Consider the following 19,713-nt stretch of genomic DNA (forward strand, 5'->3'; position numbering starts at 1 on the left):
ATCAAAATCTTGCTTTCTTTACTGTGCATATAGAAGAAATGAACCAACTCTTTCACTGTTTCCAGTTCAGTGCTCTCATTCGGCTCAGTACACACTCATACAGATTAGGAGTGTGTGGGAGAGCTCTGGGGACCTCTCCTAAGTCTGCCGGCACTGGGCCAACAAAAATCCAACCTCAGGGACTTCCAGACAATGAGAGTGACGCTATCATAACTCATTGAGAGTTGAGCTTATTCTTTCTCTCAGCCAGATACAGCTTTACTCATTCACCGTGTGCTAAATGTTCATTTGTGCATTTCATTTATGCAGTACAAATACATCCAGGAGATCCAAATATAAACAGATGAATCATATCCTGCTTGTGCTTCAGCTTAAGCACAAAATGTTATGTGATTTTTCCATCAAAAAAATAGCCATTAAGAAAAATGTTTGCATCTTGTGCCTTCTGGTTTAAGGTTATTAGTTTAACTGACATGTCTTTGAAACAATGGGGTTTTGGAGAGAGGTTGTGTGGCCATGAGGGCAAAAGCACCTTTATATTTAGAAAGTAATATTAATCCTACTGTAATTCAAAATAATAAAAAAATCTATTTTTCTCTGTACCTTTGCCAACCAATTTGAGCCTTTCATATCTTCTGGATCTCATGGGTGTGAAATTAATAAAAACAGGGATTTACTGCACAGGGGAGGAAATGTTCACAACTGATGTGCTTGTTTGATGAAATTGACTACTATTTATGTCTGATCTATTATCAGCAGATATTAAAAATATATTTATACACAAACTAATATATCTTTTTCTTTTCCTTTCTCTTGTAGATTCTATAGTGCTTATGAGTATTATGTCATTTATAATACTGTCATATGAATCTTCTATATATATTACTTAAGTTTATTACTTGTTTGTGAGCTCTTTAGACAAAAAACTGAATCATATTAAGTGTAGGATAAAAATGGTTGCAAATAATATTTAGCCATTTGTAAGAAAGTTATACAATCTTACTGTATTATCATGCAAGTTCAACAAATGGGACATTTGTTGCCACAGAGACAGAGCCCAGTTTCCAAGAAGAATAATGGATTCTTAAAGGCACCTCAGATGTGAGGGCAAATCCATTGCAAAAAATCGGTCAGGAGAGAGAAGGCTGTACCTGAAACATGCCATGACATGACCTGCTGGCCAATCAAATCTGGCACATCATTATCAACGTCCTGGCAGGACAAAAATATAAAGAGGTGCTCTTTGCAGTGAGCGGGCCTGTCTGTGGAAGAGAACGCCCTGATTCACACACATTTAAAGTTTCAGTTCACTTTTCATTTTACAAATTACACAGTCAACCAGTTTACAAACACTTCCAGATGTTATTTACACCAAATCATCTATATTTCACATTTACAAGTGACAATCACACATCCAAATAAATCATAACTGTGCTTGAGTCCAGATTCCAGTGTTTAGATTAATCCTTTTGCACAGCCTGAATGTTTCTAACCAAACCCACAGAACTTCTCTTGATTGAGTCGCGTGAGAAAGAGAGGGGGTATTTCATCTCGATAAATGTTTGAAAAGCTTTCGAAATTTTCATTATGAAATTCATATATACAAGCGAGCTTGAGTGGAGGTGTCAAAACATAGCTAAAGACGTCCAAATCTCCATTTCAAATGAATAGCGCTGACACGGTGGTCTTACCGGAGAAGAAATGAGCTTTGAAGCCTTTCTTGGAGACTGTGTTGTCAGATTTGAACTCGATTCGCATGTTGTTGTACTGGGAGGTGATAACCTCAGGAACCTCTGTACCGCAGTATTTCCCATGAAGCTTCGAGTCAGATGACAAACCGCTCCGCACTTCAACATAGTCATACTTGCACACCTGCACAAATAAAATATACAAATAACAGACTGATGAACATCAATCTTTCTGTCTGTCCGTTTATGTATCTACCTACACAAACAATAACACACTCTCCCACACACACACAGCTGGAAATTCTCACCTCATTTCCCTCTAGTTCAAAGGTTTCAAACTGCATGGATATGCGGTATTGAGTGGGAGCCACTACTTGCCACACACAGTTCTTATTGGGAGGGTATTCCTTAGGCCAACCTGGGGTAGTAATTGTGCCATTCAACTTAGTCAGCAAACCACCACATGCAGCTGAAAGAGAAAAAGAATGAGAACCAGTGTTATTTTAGTATCGCCAATGTTATTAAAGTTTTTATTCATATTTTTATATTTTCTCTTTTCATTTTAGTTTTGGATTTGGCATTTCATTTTGATTTTGTCATTTTATCAGTTTTTGTCTTTATTTGTTTTCATTTTAGTTAGTTTGGTTGGTTTAGTTATTGGGTTATGTATCTATGTAGTGTTAAATAATTTTTAATTACATTTTAGTTGTAGTTATTTTAGTACATCAAAATAAACTAAATGAAAATAAGAAATGGTGCCTTGGTAACTAGCTTTTTAATATTTTATTTGACTTCAGTTAAGACATTTTATTTTAGGTAATGATTGATAAAAAAAATTTTTTATGATTTTTATTTTAGTTTACTATAAAAACCCTTGTGAGAACAAAGCTTTAAAAACACAAAAGTGTAAGATTCTCTGGCAGTATACAGACTAATAAACATTAGAATAAACAGATACTTTAGCACAGTTTTTGATGGCTTTTGTGTTATATTTTAGCAAAACCACAACACATCATACTTTATTAATGACAGAAATCATGTGGTTTCTGGGAAGAGTTGTCGACTCTTGCTGTGTGTTCTTGTTGTTTTCCTGTTGACTGCAGATGTTTTCCTGAACCAGTCAGTTTGGCTTGAGTATCCACTGAGCATGTTTGAGTCGGTCAGACGGAAGCACCTGTGTGCAGTGGATCCACACACAAACATTTTACCTTCACAGCTCTTCTTGTCAGGGGCCAGTTCGTATCCAGGATCACAGGCACATTTGAAGCTTCCTAGTGTGTTAAAACATCTCTGTTCACAGCCCCCCTTATCTGGTTTCAGACACTCGTCTTCCTCTGATTTAATAACACGGACACAGGGCAAAATCAGTTGAATACACAAGAGCCAACTCGTTAGCTTCTGATAGCACTATTTTGTTATTTTGTGTGTGTACCTTTGAAGAAATTTGCAGCAAAGCCTGCTTTATTAACCGTCCCATCAGAGACAAATTTCATCCAGAGGGTATTAGAGGTGGAACGGATATCTTCAGGTTTATCATAGCCACAGAATCGACCAATCAGAGGGCTGTTCTCAGTTAGGCCATCTCTAACTTCTAGGTAGTCATATGCACAGCTGTCATGCCTCTCGATCTGCACAAACACAGGCACAGTACAGTATGTGTTAATGGCATTAGCATGTCTATGGCACCTTAGGTGTTAGTGCATAGTAAACAATCCAATAACAACAGGATCTCAGGCGTCTCTGTGTATACTATATGCCAGGCTCTCAGGGTCTGGTACACGTCCTGCTCTTTATAGACTGCATGTGTGCAAAAGAAAGTGTGAATATGTGTACAAAGGCAGAGAGTGTGTTTTCATTCCCTCTGAACAATTCAACACCTTTGACCTAGTGACACACACAATGGTCTGCATACATACTTATGGTATGACTTGTAACAACATTCTGACGTTTTAAGGTAAATAATCAAACATGCCTGTGTTTTGGCCTCACATACCTGCAGTCTTTTATGAAATTCAACTTAACAAAGATGTGTGCCTATTTGTGCATGTATATCATAAACATTTAACATAATTTGTGTATAATTCATTCATTCATTTTTTGAACTAATATTGAAAGTAGAAAACAATTCAGCTTAAATTTTAGAATTTCATTCAGGGGTAGAAAAATTAATAAACAGCTTGAATATTTTATTTCTACACGTGGGCAGGAATTAAAAAGCCCTTTCAGCTGATTGGTCAGCCGAAGATCAGTTCTTCCCAAGTATCACGCAGCAGAATAATAGTCCTCCACTGCTGGATTCATCACGCATTTATTGCAACTACATTTCATCATTTTTCATCAAGCAAACTAATGAATAGCTCAACAACTCATACTGGGGCAGAATCTAGACAGGGTTTTCTACTGTGTAGACCAGCAGTTCTTAAAGTGATAGGGGGTCATCGAAATAACTTGGTATATCCTAAAGTATTTCCAGACTGTAAAGTCACTTTTTTTTCATGATACATAGGCCTACTCACTATTCCAAAGTGACTTATGTGATGCATTAAACGTCAAATACTCTAAATGAAGCCTTTTAAAAGACAAGTATTGCCAGAAAGATGCTTAACCCTTTCGCTAGTGAGTTTAAAATATTCTAGCTGAGACCCCGGCGTGAGTTTTTTTAGACGACCGTTATTTTAGAATGTATCGCCTTATTGTTTCCATTGTGACGCTTGTCATGTGACACAACACAGCCAAAATAGATCTATATGACACATGGATCGCTTTTATTTCATTTTTCTTGTTTTATTCAAAATGTTCCCAAACATATATATTTGGTAGTTTAAACACATTTATATTGACCGTGTTAGTTGATCTATACCAGGTGATGGGTGCCGCCATGTTAGTTCACACTGAATCTGAGCTGTGGGATTTACAACACGCACATTCATCCTCTCCTCCTGAAGCACGTTAAAGTAAGTCTCCAGTAAACTGGGAGAAGAGCAAAATAAACTTTAGTTACCTACACAATCTCTATATGATATCAAAAACATGTCGTCAGATTATATTTGTAAGGATCATTATTGCCGTTTCCACAGACATCAGCATATATTTTACGAACTGTAAATGTATGTTTTTGCTGGTACTGTATTTTAAGGATTAGTTCACCCAAAAAGAAAAATTATGTCATTAATGACTCACCCTCATGTCGTTCCAAACCCTTGAGACCTCCGTTTATCTTCAGAACACAGTTTAAGATATTTTAGATTTAGTCCGAGAGCTCTCAGTCCCTTCATTGAAACTGTGTGTACGGTATACTGTCCATGTCCAGAAAGGTAATAAAAACATAATCAAAGTAGTCCATGTGACATCAGAGGGTCTGTTAGAATTTGTTGAAGCATCGAAAATACTGTACATTTTGGTCCAAAAATAACAAAAACGACAACTTTATTCAGCATTGTCTTCTCTTTCGGGTCTGTTGTGAGCGAGTTCAAAACACTGCAGTGTAGTGACACCCGGTTCGTGAACGAATCACTTGATGTAACCGGATCTTCATGAACCAGTTCACCAAATCGAACTGAATCGTTTGAAACGGTCCGCGTCTCCAATAATAATTGATCCACAAATGACTTAAGCTGTTAACTTTTTTAATGTGGATGACACTCCCTCTGAGTTAAAACAAACCAATATCCCGGAGTAATTCATTTACTCAAACAGTACACTGACTGAACTGTTGTGAAGAGAGAACTGAAGATGAACACCGAACCAAGCCAGATAACGAACGAAAGATTGACTGGTTCAAAAAGATAATGGACCCTCTGATGTCAAATGGACTACTTTGAAGATGTTTTTATTACTTTTCTGGACATGGACAGTATACTGTACACACGCTTTCAATGGAGGGACAGAAAGCTCTCGGACTAATTCAAAAATATCTTAAACCGTGTTCCGAAGATGAACGGAGGTCTTACGGGTTTGGAACGACATGAGGGTGAGTCATTAATAACTAACCCTTTAAATATCTGAAATCTAAAATAAGCATTATATGGTTGAAAACACTGAATAATTATGATAATATGACAAGCGCTCAGCGTGTCCGATTTGGCTCTGCACCAGTCAAAGCGTGAAAGCGGATTTAAATTCAGCAGTTGATGACGTGACGCACTGAAAGTTCTGAAAGTCACACCGGTGTGATCGTACACATTAAAGGATTAAGGAGACAAAGACGTGCTAAAGCAGCACATTCTGTTGTTCTCTTTAATTTTCAAAGGCATGACATTTTGTAGTTATTGTGTGTGAGTTTGAGGCTAAGTATAAGTTTAGCACAGATATATGTTCACTCACCGAACACTCTCTGACTGAGGGCTTCAGAGTTTCACTCTCCGTCAAGCAATCTGTGATATTTCTCAGTTCATCTGAATCATCCAGCGCACCTGTTTTTGATGTACCGTAAACTCTAGAGTGAAGGAGCACAAATCGCCGTCGCTTTCTCTCACTCACACGCAGACAGAGAGAGAGTGAATTGACGCGCTACATTTAAACAATATTCTTTTTTATATTTTCCTGTAAAAATAACAGCGTTCCTATGGAAGTCTTCAGCTTTAAAAAAAAAAGGCCGGTTTACCGGTAGTGGGTGGAGTTAATGCGCAAACGGCAATCTCATTGGCTAGTGCTCACCTATTATCATCCCTCTTTTGATTTCAGCAAATCAGTTCGAGTGTTCAGCAAAAGGAAGCATGAAGTGCTCCAAAATTTCTTGGTAAACGGGTGCAGTTACTTTGGTTTTCAAAAAACACAATGGACCAACACCAGCAGATGACATTGCACCCAAATCATCACAGACTGTGGAAACTTAACAATGGACTTCAAGCAACTTGAGCTATGAACTTCTCCAGACTCTAGGACCTTGGTTTCCAAATGAAATACAAAACTTGATCCCATCTGAAAAGAGGACTCTGGACCACTGGGCAACAGTCCAGTTATTCTCCTTAGCCCAGGTAAGATGTCTCTGACATTGTCTGTGGTTCAGGGGTGGCTTAACAAGAGGAATATGACAACTATAGCCAAATTCCTTGACAGGTCTGTATGCCTTGTCCCAAGCCTCAGTCTATTCCTTGTGTAGTTCACACAAATTCTTAAATCGATTTTGCTTGACAATCCTCATAAGGCTGTGGTTCTATCAGTTGGTTGTGCACCTTTTTCTTTCACATTTTTTCCGTCCACTCAACTTTCTGTTAACATGCTTAGATACAGCACTCTGTGAACAGCCAGCTTCTTTGGCAATGAATGTTTGTGGCTTACCCTCCTTGTAAAGGGTGTCAATGATTGTCTTCTGGACAACTGTCAGATCAGCAGTCTTCCCCATAATTGTGTAGCCTAAGTGAACCAAACTGAGAGACCATTTTAAAGACTCAGGAAACCTTTGCAGGTGTTTTGAGTTGATTAGCTAATTGGCATGTCACCATATTCTAATTTGTTGAGATAGTGAATTGGTGGGTTTTGTTAAATGTGAGCCAAAATCACCACAATTAAAAGAACCAAAGACTTAAACTACTTCAGTCTGTGTGCATTGGATTTATTTAATACACAAGTTTCACAATTTGAGTTGAATTAATGAAATAAATGAACTTTTCCACCACATTCTAATTTATTAAAATGCACCTGTAAAGACAATACAGCCAAAAGAGAGGAGACAACCTCACCTCAAAGACCTGAAAGCTCAAGCCCACACTGTAGCCCTCGGACACCGTGATCCTCCACACACATTCCTTAGATGGACGGTAGTCATCTGGATAGTTTGGAGACTGAATCTGTCCAAATTCCTTACTGATCTCCCCTCCACATATTGCTGCCAGACACATAGCAATGAAAGAGAGAGAATTAGACTTTTACTCTTTCAACAGCAATATTTATGCTATTTTCAATGCATTTCTAAAAATAATATTATTTATTAAAATAATACTTTAATATTATTTATTAAAACCATATTGTACTGCTTATGCTGGTTTACACCCATCATAAATCAGAAAATGAAGAAGAAAGATTCTTCAAAAAAAAAACAGGTGCTATGGGTACAAACTCTCCCTACATGCCTACACTTGTATTCTGAGTGTGATTCATAGGCCAATTGTTTTTTTTTTTTTTAAATTTTTATGGACACAATCATTTTATCTTATGTTATGTTTTGGGCATGATAAATGCGAGTTAAAATCTGATATTGAGACAGCCTTAACACACACCTTCATAGACTGCTGCGAATCCCTTTCCGACCCAGTTACTGCTACTGCGGAATTCAATCCACATCCGACTGTCGGTAGAGACCAACACTTCTGGAATTTTATCACCACAGAAGCGACCTGCACAAATACACACACACACACACACACACAACACAATAAATAATAGTGCCCTTTAATCATGCATTGCATTGGTAATATATATTATTATATTCCATATTATTCCTGATGAGACCACCAGCATGTATGTACCCAGCAATGGCGCTTTTCTCCAATATCCATCACGAACCTCAATATAGTCATACCAGCACAGGCTGCTCTTGTAGAGGTCCATAGTGGTGAAGTTTAACACTATCTGAAATGGGCAGCAACACATGTAGCTGTCATTTACATCAAACTTCACACATTAGATCAGCATTTCTTTATCTAAAACTTCGTAGTCAAGTAAGTTACAGGAAGAAATGGATTAAAAATTGCAGATATAGATGAATGTGGAACAGTTCAGTACAATTAACCTTTGTAAAGTTACACACTTAACACACAGAAGTACCTTACCTTCTCCCCAGGTGTGACGGAGATCCTCCATACACAGTGTGTATATGATGGGTATCCATTAGGATATCCTGGAGATGAGAAATTCCCCACTGAGTCCTGCAGTGTTTCACCACATGCTGGATAGAGAATCCAAAGTTAGTAAACTCTTTAAAGATTCAGTGTATGATTCGTTATACTGATTCAAACTGATAACTTGTGTATCTTTTGACTAATCCATTAAAAGTACCAACTAAACGGTCACTCACTCATGAATCCCACTACACTGGATGTGAAATATGTTTGTTTTTTCCAGGAGCCAGGAAGACAACACAATAGAAAGATGTTCACAACTCGGCTAAAAATTATTGTATCGTAGCGCTGTATAGTTAGCAGTGGCGGAGCGCCACCGCTAAATAGCAGTGCAGGAAACAGATACACACACACACACAATGAAGTAACAAAGACCTATTGACTGTTCTAATGAGATCTCAGGAGCCAAACAGTGCAGGATAGGAAAGCAGATTCTCTGTTCAAGAGTAGCCAAATCATCTGCTAACATTTGCCAAATGTTCCTCCCAATTAGCGATGTAGCGGTTGGCCAAACATTTGTCTTAGAGGCCTCTGTTTTTCATCACAGCTCATTGGGCAGTGATTGCGTATGGAGGTGCTTTTGGATGTCAATTTCAAGGAAATATAAAGACGTAGTCAAGTCACACAACAATCCGATGCAGAGTTGTGCAGCAGATAAGCTGTTATCTTTGGCTTGGGTGGAGACAGTCACCTCTATTCCAGACTAAACTGTGACACAACCTGTATGTAACAGCAGAGACAGGAACTTTGGACTTAAAAAAGCAGCTTCCAAAACTTACATTGAAAATGATGTCATCATTTACTTTATTATTATGTACATAATTTATAATGTCACCCGTCAATTAATTTTTATTTTTTTCCCAAAACATAAAAGCAGATGTTGGGCATAATGTCCAAACTGCATTTTCCATACAAAGAATGTTTAAGGGATACTCCACCCCCAAAGTGAAAATTTTGTCATTAATCACTTACCTCCATGTCGTTCCAAACCCGTAAAAGCTTTGTTCATCATGGGAACACAATTGAATATATTTTGGATGAAAACCAGGAGGCTTGTGACTGTCCCATAGATTGCCAAGTAAGTTAGACTGTCAAGGTCCAGAAAAGTATGAAAAGCATCGTCAGAATAGTCCATCTGCCATCAGTAATTCAACTGTAACGTTATGAAGCGACGAGAATACTTTTTGTACATGAATAAAACAAAAATAACGACTTTGTTCAACAATTTGTCTCTTCTATGTCTGTCCGCATCGCCATAGTGCAATTTTGGAGGCAGCGCATGCTCTTCTGTGTCAGCCGCGCCACAAGGATGAGTTGTTTTCTTTCAAAAAACAGCATAAATACACATAGAAAATGTATCCTTGTGATGTGGCTCACACAAAAGAGTGTACACTGCCTGCGTCCGACTCAACATAGTTCAACTCATCCAACTCAGCTTTTACGTGTTTGGAAAGACATGGGGGTAAGAGATAAATGACAAAATTTAAATTTTCTGGTGGAGTATCCCTTTAATGGTGATTTACACATTCATAACCAAAAATGACTACTTTTAGTATCCTTTTGTCTTCATGTCTTTCTCTGATAATTTTTCCTCCACCTACATTGAAGGGAAAAATAGACCTTTTTTGTGCCTCACAAAAAATGTCTAGAGTCTGGAAAGGCTGGATACACTACTTTTGCAAACTGTCTAATAAAAGTGGGCTTTCAGTCTACAAATGTTGTCACAGACAGTGAATATTGTGAAAGAGAGAGAGCATTGTCTTTGTATGTGAAGTAGGCCATGAGTCACGCATTTACACACACACACCCTCACTAGTAGTGCATAAATTCAAAACAATACAGCAGTAAAATTACACATTTATATGCCACTCACATGGACACACATACGCATAGGCAGAAGAGCGAGAGGGTCTTATCGTGCTCTTTGTCCCTAAATGTCAGGGTGTCCCTCTTTTCTTTCCTGAGTGAAAAACACATGCATCCATCCACTGACCCACTTATCCTATGTAGGGTTGCAATTTAGTGTGTCCCATGCACCTACTCCAAATGTCTTTGGATTGTGAGAGAAACCAGAACACCCAGGGAAACCCTTGCCAACATGGAAAGAACATGCAAACTACACACAGGAAGGTCTTCTAGCTTAGCTGGGTTTTAAAACCCTCTGGAGTCGATTAAGACGTATACGACACGAGTCATTTTCTCCTGATAACCCCGAAAAAAACTTAAATTACACTTTCGGTTTTGATCGTACAGATAAGAGCAATACATCAATCGAATCTGTAAAGGGTCTACTTTTTTTGTATACGTACAGCCATAATAACAACAGAACTTTGTGCACTCATAAAATAAAGATAACAAACAAGGTGTGCTGTCTGCAGCCTTTGTCTGCGCTGATCTTCATTTAGACACGCGTCATTAAAATGAACTGTAACTCAGTGAATACTCAATGAAGAGACATGAAAGAGATATCTATAGAAAGCCTGACATGTCTACTTTTAAACTAAACAAGTGCCGCCAAAAACAAATATTCTGTGATAAAGTAATCCATATGAAAACAACGCGATGTCCGTTTTTCACGTCTCCCATCATTATCTTCTAATGTGACCATGCCCCCGCGCTGAATGCTCTATTCAGATTCTAATGTTTCAAGCGCGCGGCTTGAATACGCCCACACAACTGAAGACAACGCAGAAAGACTTTTCTTCAAGTTCATTTATTTTACTGTTTGCTTCGCGATGAGAGGAATAAGACATAATTCACCCCAAAAAGATGTGATGTGGTTGAGGATTTGAGATTTGGATTTCCTCAGAAAAAAGGATGAAGTGCTTCATTTAGCAGAGATCATAAACATGAGTAAGTCTCTTTTTATTTATTTATATACTTGTACCAGTTTTCACATAACGTGTAAACATTTTACTAGTTGACTTTTTCCAAAGACTTTTTCCAAACTATAATTCCTGATTCCTATTTGTATAATTCCTAATTCCTAAATGTATAATCAAGTGAAATATTATGAAGTTTCAATAACAATATACAATACTATACAATTCAAAAGCTTGATGTAAATAATATAAATGTAACAAACAATGCTGTTCTTTCCATTTATCCCCCCTAAAAAATATATATATATTCTCAGCTCTTTTCAACATTAATAATAATAATAATGATAATGATAATAATAACAATAAATGTTTTTTTGTAGAAAATAAGATTGTTAAAGGATTTCTGAAGGATTGTGTGATTGGAGTAATGATGCAAAAAAATCAGTCTGAAAGTCAGCTTTGATTGTTCCTAATAAACTGTTTAACTGCATTTCCAAGTGGATATTAAATTATGTTGTGGGATAATTAAATATATTCTAAATAAACTACAAACAAAATTATATAGATTTATTTTGTCCTCACATCCTTTCTTGTAACTCCTTCCTCTTAGTGACACACAGCTGACTGAATGGCTCATTATGCAGCTCATTATGCAGGCCTTTGTCTTCTCAGGTGTAAATCACAATGATATTCATGATAGTTGACACCTATTTGCATAGGACTTTTACCAAAAAAAAAGTGTATAATAAAATTTAAATCAATATATTGTTTTCTGTAAGTGAAGTTAACAAGATGATTTTCACATTATTTAGAAAGAAAAATTCTAGGCTACAAGCTCCGGTTCTCAAAATTCCTGGGAACCATTGTTCTGTATAAGTTTTATTGCCTTATTCAAGTGTTTTAACATTTTTAGTTTTTCACTAACCACGCAGAACATTTTTTTTTCTCAAAAACACAATCATGTACATACATGCTGCTCACATATTAGTATAGCCCAGTATGTGCTGATTACAGTGAGATTAGACTTTAGCCATTTAGATGTGTATAAGAAACTGAAAAAAGCACAAATGTCAGGGCATGACAAAACTTCTCCAGGCCGCAAAAATACCCTTAGACTCCAGAGGGTTAAACCAGGGATCTTCTTGTAGTAAGGTGACAGTGCCACTGTATGAAGCTGATGTGCATCATAAAACTGAGAAAAACAAATGATCTCATGCAAGCTGACTCTATATTGGCTAGAAACAATTATCTGCACATAAAGTGAGGTCATCTTCCTGCAGTTAACACCCTCGGTTTCCTTCATTTAAATTTTCACTCTCTCTCTCTTACACACTCACACACAACTGTTTTCCTACCTGGACATCTGTATAGCTTCTTGGCTTGGGATATATCTCCTTTGCTGAGTCTAGTTCTTTGACCGATAGCAGGCCTGACACCATTCTCATCACGAGAGGGAAGAATCGTGTCCAAAAACATTCCTCTACAGAAGAGAAAGAAAAAAAGGAGAACATGTATATTTGTATAGAAAGTTCTGAATTAAATAAATGGGTGTGAAATTCCTAGTGTGTGACAGAAGTCTTACCTGGAGAAAGTGTTTCTGGCATAATGCATGATGCTGTCAAAATCATACGGCTCACCAAGAGAGTTGACATCCCCTGGTTCCATCTTAATGAAGTTATACTCCTGACCTAAGTGTGCACAGATACATTTATATTAAAACAGATAGGCTAGCTTTACAAATCCACTATTTAGAATTTATTTATGAACAGGTGTGACTCTCAATTTTTTCCTGTTCATACAACAGCCTGGGTGGTAATTTCAATAACTCAGAAAATTCTTAATATAACTGATACAATTTTAGTTAAACACTAGTACAAAGCTCAAAAATAATAATTAAAAATGATGAGTGAATATTAAAAATATCTCCAACTTTATCATTTCCGTCTTTTCTTAAGTCATGAAAATTTAGAGAAATCATTTTGCTTATTGGTTATCAATGTTGTTTATTAAAAATGTTTGTTAAAATGCTGCATTTATGAACCAAGTCCATATTCTGTAACTGTGTGAATGCAGACATATTGAACCAGCAGTTACCTGGTAGGGTGCAAAGACTTTAGTCATGGGTCGTGCAGTACCTGGTTGGATGTTGTCCCGAATGATGGTCACATGATCGTCACGGTCAGGTCGTGTGTGCTCGTGCCAAAAGCCTATTACGTGTCCAAGTTCATGAACGACAATGCCAAACTTGTCACAGTTCTTCCCAATGGATATTGCCTGGGGACCATTGCCACGACGGCCGACATAAGAGCAACACCTTGACAAACAATAAAATAAAACTTTAAAAGTCTGTAATTATTGAAATATCAGCATCTTGTTGGCTCACCCTACTCTTGAATAACTCAGATTCTGATTATGTCACAGATGTGTCAATGTTTGTAATAAGGGGGGTGAATAGGAGGTGAGCTAAACTAATGCTTAGTTGTTTGGGGTAATGTAGTTTAATGTGGGGTGAACAGGGGATAGTGTGAAATGATGAGAGCTGATTAACGTTAATTAGGGTGACTTGGGGTTAGCTTTCAGATTCTTGCTGTGTTGTTTCGTTAATGACAAATAAGCACACAATGTTCACCTCTGAGTGCCAGTGCAATGAAACACAGGAGAGACAAAGAGGAAAAAGAAAGAAACAGGTGGGTCCCAAAATAAGTGCCAAAAAAAGTATAAAGCAGTGGTTTTGCTTAAGAACCCAGATTTTAAGTTGGGCATCTAGTGGCAACTTCCATATAAAAAATGTTTATTTTCTTTCCCTTGCTGTCCATGACCCTCAGAATAGACCTGCGACCCATTTGTAGGTTTCATGACTCATCAGTTAAGAACCATTTGTCTAAAGTATTGATGCAGTATTGTGAAAGAATAATTACAATATATGCATAATCAATTGTGCCGGCAAAGTGCTATTCAAGCTGCTCTGTATTGTGTGTGTGTTGCATTAAGCAGGTGAGAATATTTGGCACATTAAGGTGAATTTTTTCACTAGCTGGTGTTTGTACAAGCCCGCAAATCCTATTATTATTAACAGAAATATTGCCAGCAGCCTCACAAATCTGCTGACTCTAAAGTTTGTGCCCTCTCAGCTATGTTTCCATATGCAGATCAGTTACTGTATTTGATGTGCTGTTCATTTTGATTCTCTCTATTGTTTTTCTGAATAATAATAGCATGTTGGCACTTACGCTGTATGGAATGAGCTGTTCAATCGAAGAACAGTTTAGCGTTTTAGTGTGCAGTGTTTGAGGATTTTGTGATTTCAGAGATTTACATTGGCCCAAAGGTCCTGTTCCCAACTGATATTGAGATTTTTATAATGTATTTACAAGCAGTCAGTGCTTAAGGTGTGGGGAGTGTAGGGCCTCTGTGAAATCCGAACACAATCTTAATACAAGGTGGAAACATGGCCAAAGTAAGGTCAAACCTGTAAAGTTAGTGTTCGAGGAATCCAGATAGAATCTCATTAGTCTACCATTAAGCATGTCTCATACACTCAAACACACCCACAAATAAAGCAGTAGGGGTGTAAATCAGATGGTTTGTCACGACACAATACGATATTCATTCTCATACTCAGCGATACGATATTTGCAGATATTCTACGATACAATTATAATTCGATTCAATACAGGAGTACAGTATTTCGATCAATATATTGATATAATGATATTATACATCTATTTTAAACAACTACCTACATATTTAACTCACAAATGCAACCAAAATATATAACATTAACATTTATCTGAAATTTTAGGTCTACACTTTTTTTTTAATAAAGAAAATAAACAATTGGAAAAACAATTCTGGCTGCTACTATGTGCTCAGTGTTAAAAAATATTTTCTACAGATAACCAAATTACTGGCAATAGCAGAAAATAAATACAATACAACAAAGACTAGTTCAATAAACAGTGCTTTTCAGGTTTTTCAGCTCAGACTAAAATACATTTTCAGGAATGCTTCAGAAATGTAATGATCAAATGTAAAATAACTGCATTCATTACATATAGATTAATAATTTTTTATATTACAAAAGTTATTTAGTCAGGAGCAGTGAGCACTAGTATTTTTCTTTGACAGCATTAGATTTTTTTATTAGTTTGCTTTCACTTTAAGAACCAAGCACATATTTAATATAGGTTACTGATACACATGCCTTTTCTTTCTCAATTGTTTATGTTAAGACATAAGCTTAACCTACTGTGTTTACTAGGGTATTCGCCAAAACGCGCATTTTGATGTAATTTTTTCTGTATTTATTCACCCATGCATACAAAAGCTGAAAAGTGCTCAATATAGTATTTGCGCTGTGTAGACGTGGCTGTCTGTTTACGTGCGTGCAATTCAGATGTGTGTGCATTAAACTTCTCACAGAACGCTCGACTGTTCCGCAAACAATCCCGAGCGTCTTTTATGCTCACCTTGTACCTTCGGACGAGTCCTGATACATGAGTTTAAGCGAGAATGCACACATTGGCGGTAATGCATAGACGGACATTATATGAAAATGTGGATAGTGTCAAAACAACGGTGCCTATTTATATTACAGATATCGGTATTTTACACTTGGGATTGAGGCATCATATCGTCAGACATCATATCAATGTATCGATCCATATCGATGAATCGTTACACCCCTACAAAGCAGTAATCTCGATTCCACTCACTCACTATTTATATCTTGGATTAGAACACCTTAATCCTTCATTTCATAGACAATGATAGTGTGCAGTAAAAACACATGAACACAGAGGGCCCTATTTTAACGATCTAAACGCGTGTTTACGCAAAAGTGTTTTCATTATTATTTTTTGATTAATCAGTTTGATTAATAATTCATTTTGACAGCACTAATGTTTATTGTATAAAGACAACCATACAAGGGTAATTGTTACTAAGCCTGCCCTGGGTACACCAATTTTCTTGTCCATTGCCCTCGCAGATTCCTGCAGCTAAGCTTGGATGTACATTTACATTTACATTTTTGCACCATTACAATACTTATAGCCAACTTGTCATCATATCTCTAGTTCTTTAATGTATTTGCATTGTACTAAAGTGCGTTCATTTTCAGTGGGCATATATGCGGCTGAAACAGGTAGCCTAGTGCATCCCAAATTTTTCAACACAAACATTTTAATATACTATTATAGTCATTATGGCCTATGGCCTTTAGAAAAATGTTATTTGAGGAGGTGGGGTAGTGCACAATAGGCCCCTGTGGCACGGCATAAGCTTTTGTTCTTAATGGCATTTCTTTCCTTACATTACTTTTACTTTTATACTTTAAGCAGTTTTGAAACCAGTACTTTTACACTTTAACTTGAGTAAAAAGCTTGAACTGATACTTCAACTTCTACAAAAGTCTTTTTAAACCCTAGTATCTATACTTCTACTTGAGTAATGAATTTCAATACTTTTGACACCAGTGCGCCATTAACAGTTTTGTCTAATACTGATAGAAGTCTGTCTAATAATTAGATAGAATGGTTAAACAAAGGAATTAATGTATACAAAAAGTATTATAACAATTGCTTTTATATTAGTAATAGAAAGGCAAACATTATAATACTTTCTCATTTGCCATGAGCATTAAGGAAATACAGATTTATATCATTTAAACAAATCTTCGAATGACTAATGAACATTTAATTTGACAAACCTTGCAAACTTAGTTGATCCGGCTGTAAGATCTTGTGAAGTGTGTATTTTTATCCAGCATGATCACGTGTTCTCTGTGTAATGGTTGGCCCGTGTGAATTTAATGCTTCAAACTCGTGATTTCAAATTATGCTGTGCTAAAATCATTTGCCCACTGTCATATTTATGTCATTTTCTCTGTGTGCTGTATGTAAAATGAGTGTTACTCTGGTTTCATTTGAAAAATATGATTCCCAGTGCACACAAACTTCCCAGAATAAATATTAATTTAAAAAAAAATTTTATCGGCTGTTAGCTTTTCCAACATATCGGCATTGTCTGTCAAAAAAACGAAATTGGTCGACCACTAATTTGTATTATAAAATTTATAAATTCAGTTGAGTTGAACTGAAATGAATTGAATACTAGTGACATATATCCTTATACTTAAAATGCTAAAGAATTAGACATTAAGCCTGTCAACACTTTCTCATAATACAAACATACACACATGGGCCCAATCTATGTGCCAAAACTTAAAAAGCACACAGAGTCGAGTAGAAGGTTAACACTCATTGCTCGTGTTGGTCTGTCAGCAGGTTTATATCTGAATGACGTCTGCTGATTATAACAGATATGACCACACTGAGATGGATAAGATTATGTAATGCTCTCGCTACCTCTCTCCCCTCCACTCTAATCTAGCCTTGTCCTTCTGTCAATGGTCATTCTGCCTATTACTCTGTAATCTGTCTGGATCTGCCTCATTATTTCACCTCACCTTCCATCAGCATCATTACCACAGAGATATTTAACATCCTCAGTTTCCTTTTCATTGCAGTTTCCATAACATTCATAGACTGATAACACTTCTATTAGTGGTTAAAAACCTTCTTATCAGGCGTTGTGTCATATTAAACAAAGTTATATGTGATCAAATAATCAATTAAAAGCCAAGTTTTCAGATACGAACAATCGCCAACAATGTTTATCTAGACTTATGCGGTTTCCGTCTTCCCTTCTCCCTCTCTCTCTTCCTTGTTAACACACTGTTAGGATTCCATTCCTAAGAACAATGGGCGGTTTGCTCACCGTGGTAACAGGGAAGGAAGGAAAGCCAGGTCGACTGTAGTCATCTCAGCCGACTCAGTCTCAAACACACACATACCTTTGTTTTAAACACACTTTACAGGACACACTCATGAGAGCTGAGTATCTGAGTGTGTTCCTTAATGACCAAAGCATTTCATTCAACCTTTCTTACATCCAGTACATGCAAACTACTAATACAGCCCAGAGGTAAAGAATCAAAGTGGAACTAGTAGCCAACCTTGAAGTGTTTCATGCATTTTAAATGAAACATGCAGCGAATAATCATTCACAATAAGATTTATAATATGCATTTAGAAAATAGACTTCATTTCAGTGATTCCATTTTCAAATATCATAAATGTGAACTGATAAACCTAATGTAGATAGTGGTTTCAAGAAGATACTAAGTTAAATTACTTGGGATGTAAACACCAATGCCAACATTAAGCACCATTACTGAGTAGCTTGGTGTCAGAAGCAAAAGTGTTGTGATGGATATATCAGTGTGTGTATTACTTTTTTAAAATGTTATATAATTATAGAGAACACACAAACACAAACCCGCAGGGTCTATAGGTGAAGACAATGTAGCTCTCCTCATCAGTTTTCTCAATGAATGTCACACATGTCTGTTTCTCCCAGTGTCTCATTGCTTGCTTTAACATGGCCCTCTGACTTCCTGAAAAACACATACAGAAATCATTGTGTAAATCACACTCATTCATATACTGACATTGAACACACAGACACTCAGGTCCGCTTACCAGTGAAGTTGCCTCCTATGACATAAGGGATGACGCCTCCAGGCCAGATCTTCTCAGCTCGGGATGTGGCAGCACGTGGCACTCGAGACTTCACACCTCTGCCGCTGTTTACACTCTTCCCTCCAGCTTTGGAGCTCGACACATCTTTACTGGCGTTCACTGGCCACGACTCTACACCATAGACAGAGCCTTTTTTGAGAGTTTTTTCTCTAAAGGTTAAACATACATTTGCACAAGCTCTTACTGCAATGAAATTCATCCTGCCAACACATGACAGAACTATTGTTATGATTACAGTGCAATAAAAATCACCAACTGTGATATTTATTTATTAGGTATTTACAAACACAGGTTCTGTATTCCTCAAACTGCATCAGAATACATGGATGCAAACACCATATAAATCTGCATTCATTAAATAACAACCTCTTCCCAAAATTTAGCAGAATAAATCTTACATTTGTGCAAATGATAGTGAATCTCGTTGAGGCATTTCATAATTATTGAGGTTTCATTATAATGAAATCAGTCATACAAAAGATGCAAATTAGTGTTGGGCGATATGGTCATTTTGTGTTGGGCGATATGGTCATTTTTCAAATCGTCATATCGTCAGCCCGTGAGATCGACGATACATGATATTATCATGCTTGGGTGGAGCAAGAGAGAGACTCTTTGTTCTTGTTATAGCATAACTATTTGTGTTTTAAACCGTGCATGTGCGTGAGAGAGAGAGCCTATGGAATCACCACTAATCGAAAAAATATACTTTCAGACATACTGATAAACTAACGTTAAATATAAAAATACTGTATTTAAA

The 19,713-nt window shown here is 36.9% G+C and overlaps 1 protein-coding gene across 2 annotated transcripts in view; it reads right to left on the reverse strand.

Annotated features, from left to right (window-relative positions):
* The window catches only part of LOC132143569 (dorsal-ventral patterning tolloid-like protein 1), a 55,624-nt gene that overhangs the window by 11,110 nt on the left and 24,801 nt on the right, over window positions 1-19,713 (reverse strand). For both annotated transcript variants that reach the window (XM_059553916.1, XM_059553915.1), the window contains exons 5-17: window positions 18,894-19,064; window positions 18,691-18,808; window positions 13,485-13,663; window positions 12,932-13,037; window positions 12,705-12,829; window positions 8,459-8,574; window positions 8,156-8,258; window positions 7,907-8,023; window positions 7,370-7,515; window positions 3,121-3,316; window positions 2,897-3,022; window positions 1,997-2,157; window positions 1,692-1,872 (exon numbers count right to left, since the gene is read on the reverse strand). In XM_059553916.1, coding sequence (XP_059409899.1) covers window positions 1,692-1,872; window positions 1,997-2,157; window positions 2,897-3,022; window positions 3,121-3,316; window positions 7,370-7,515; window positions 7,907-8,023; window positions 8,156-8,258; window positions 8,459-8,574; window positions 12,705-12,829; window positions 12,932-13,037; window positions 13,485-13,663; window positions 18,691-18,808; window positions 18,894-19,064 — 1,845 coding nt within the window. The remainder of the gene's footprint in view (window positions 1-1,691; window positions 1,873-1,996; window positions 2,158-2,896; window positions 3,023-3,120; window positions 3,317-7,369; window positions 7,516-7,906; window positions 8,024-8,155; window positions 8,259-8,458; window positions 8,575-12,704; window positions 12,830-12,931; window positions 13,038-13,484; window positions 13,664-18,690; window positions 18,809-18,893; window positions 19,065-19,713) is intronic.

Source organism: Carassius carassius, chromosome 7 (genome assembly GCF_963082965.1).
Source record: "Carassius carassius chromosome 7, fCarCar2.1, whole genome shotgun sequence".
Classification (NCBI taxonomy): Eukaryota; Metazoa; Chordata; class Actinopteri; order Cypriniformes; family Cyprinidae; genus Carassius; species Carassius carassius.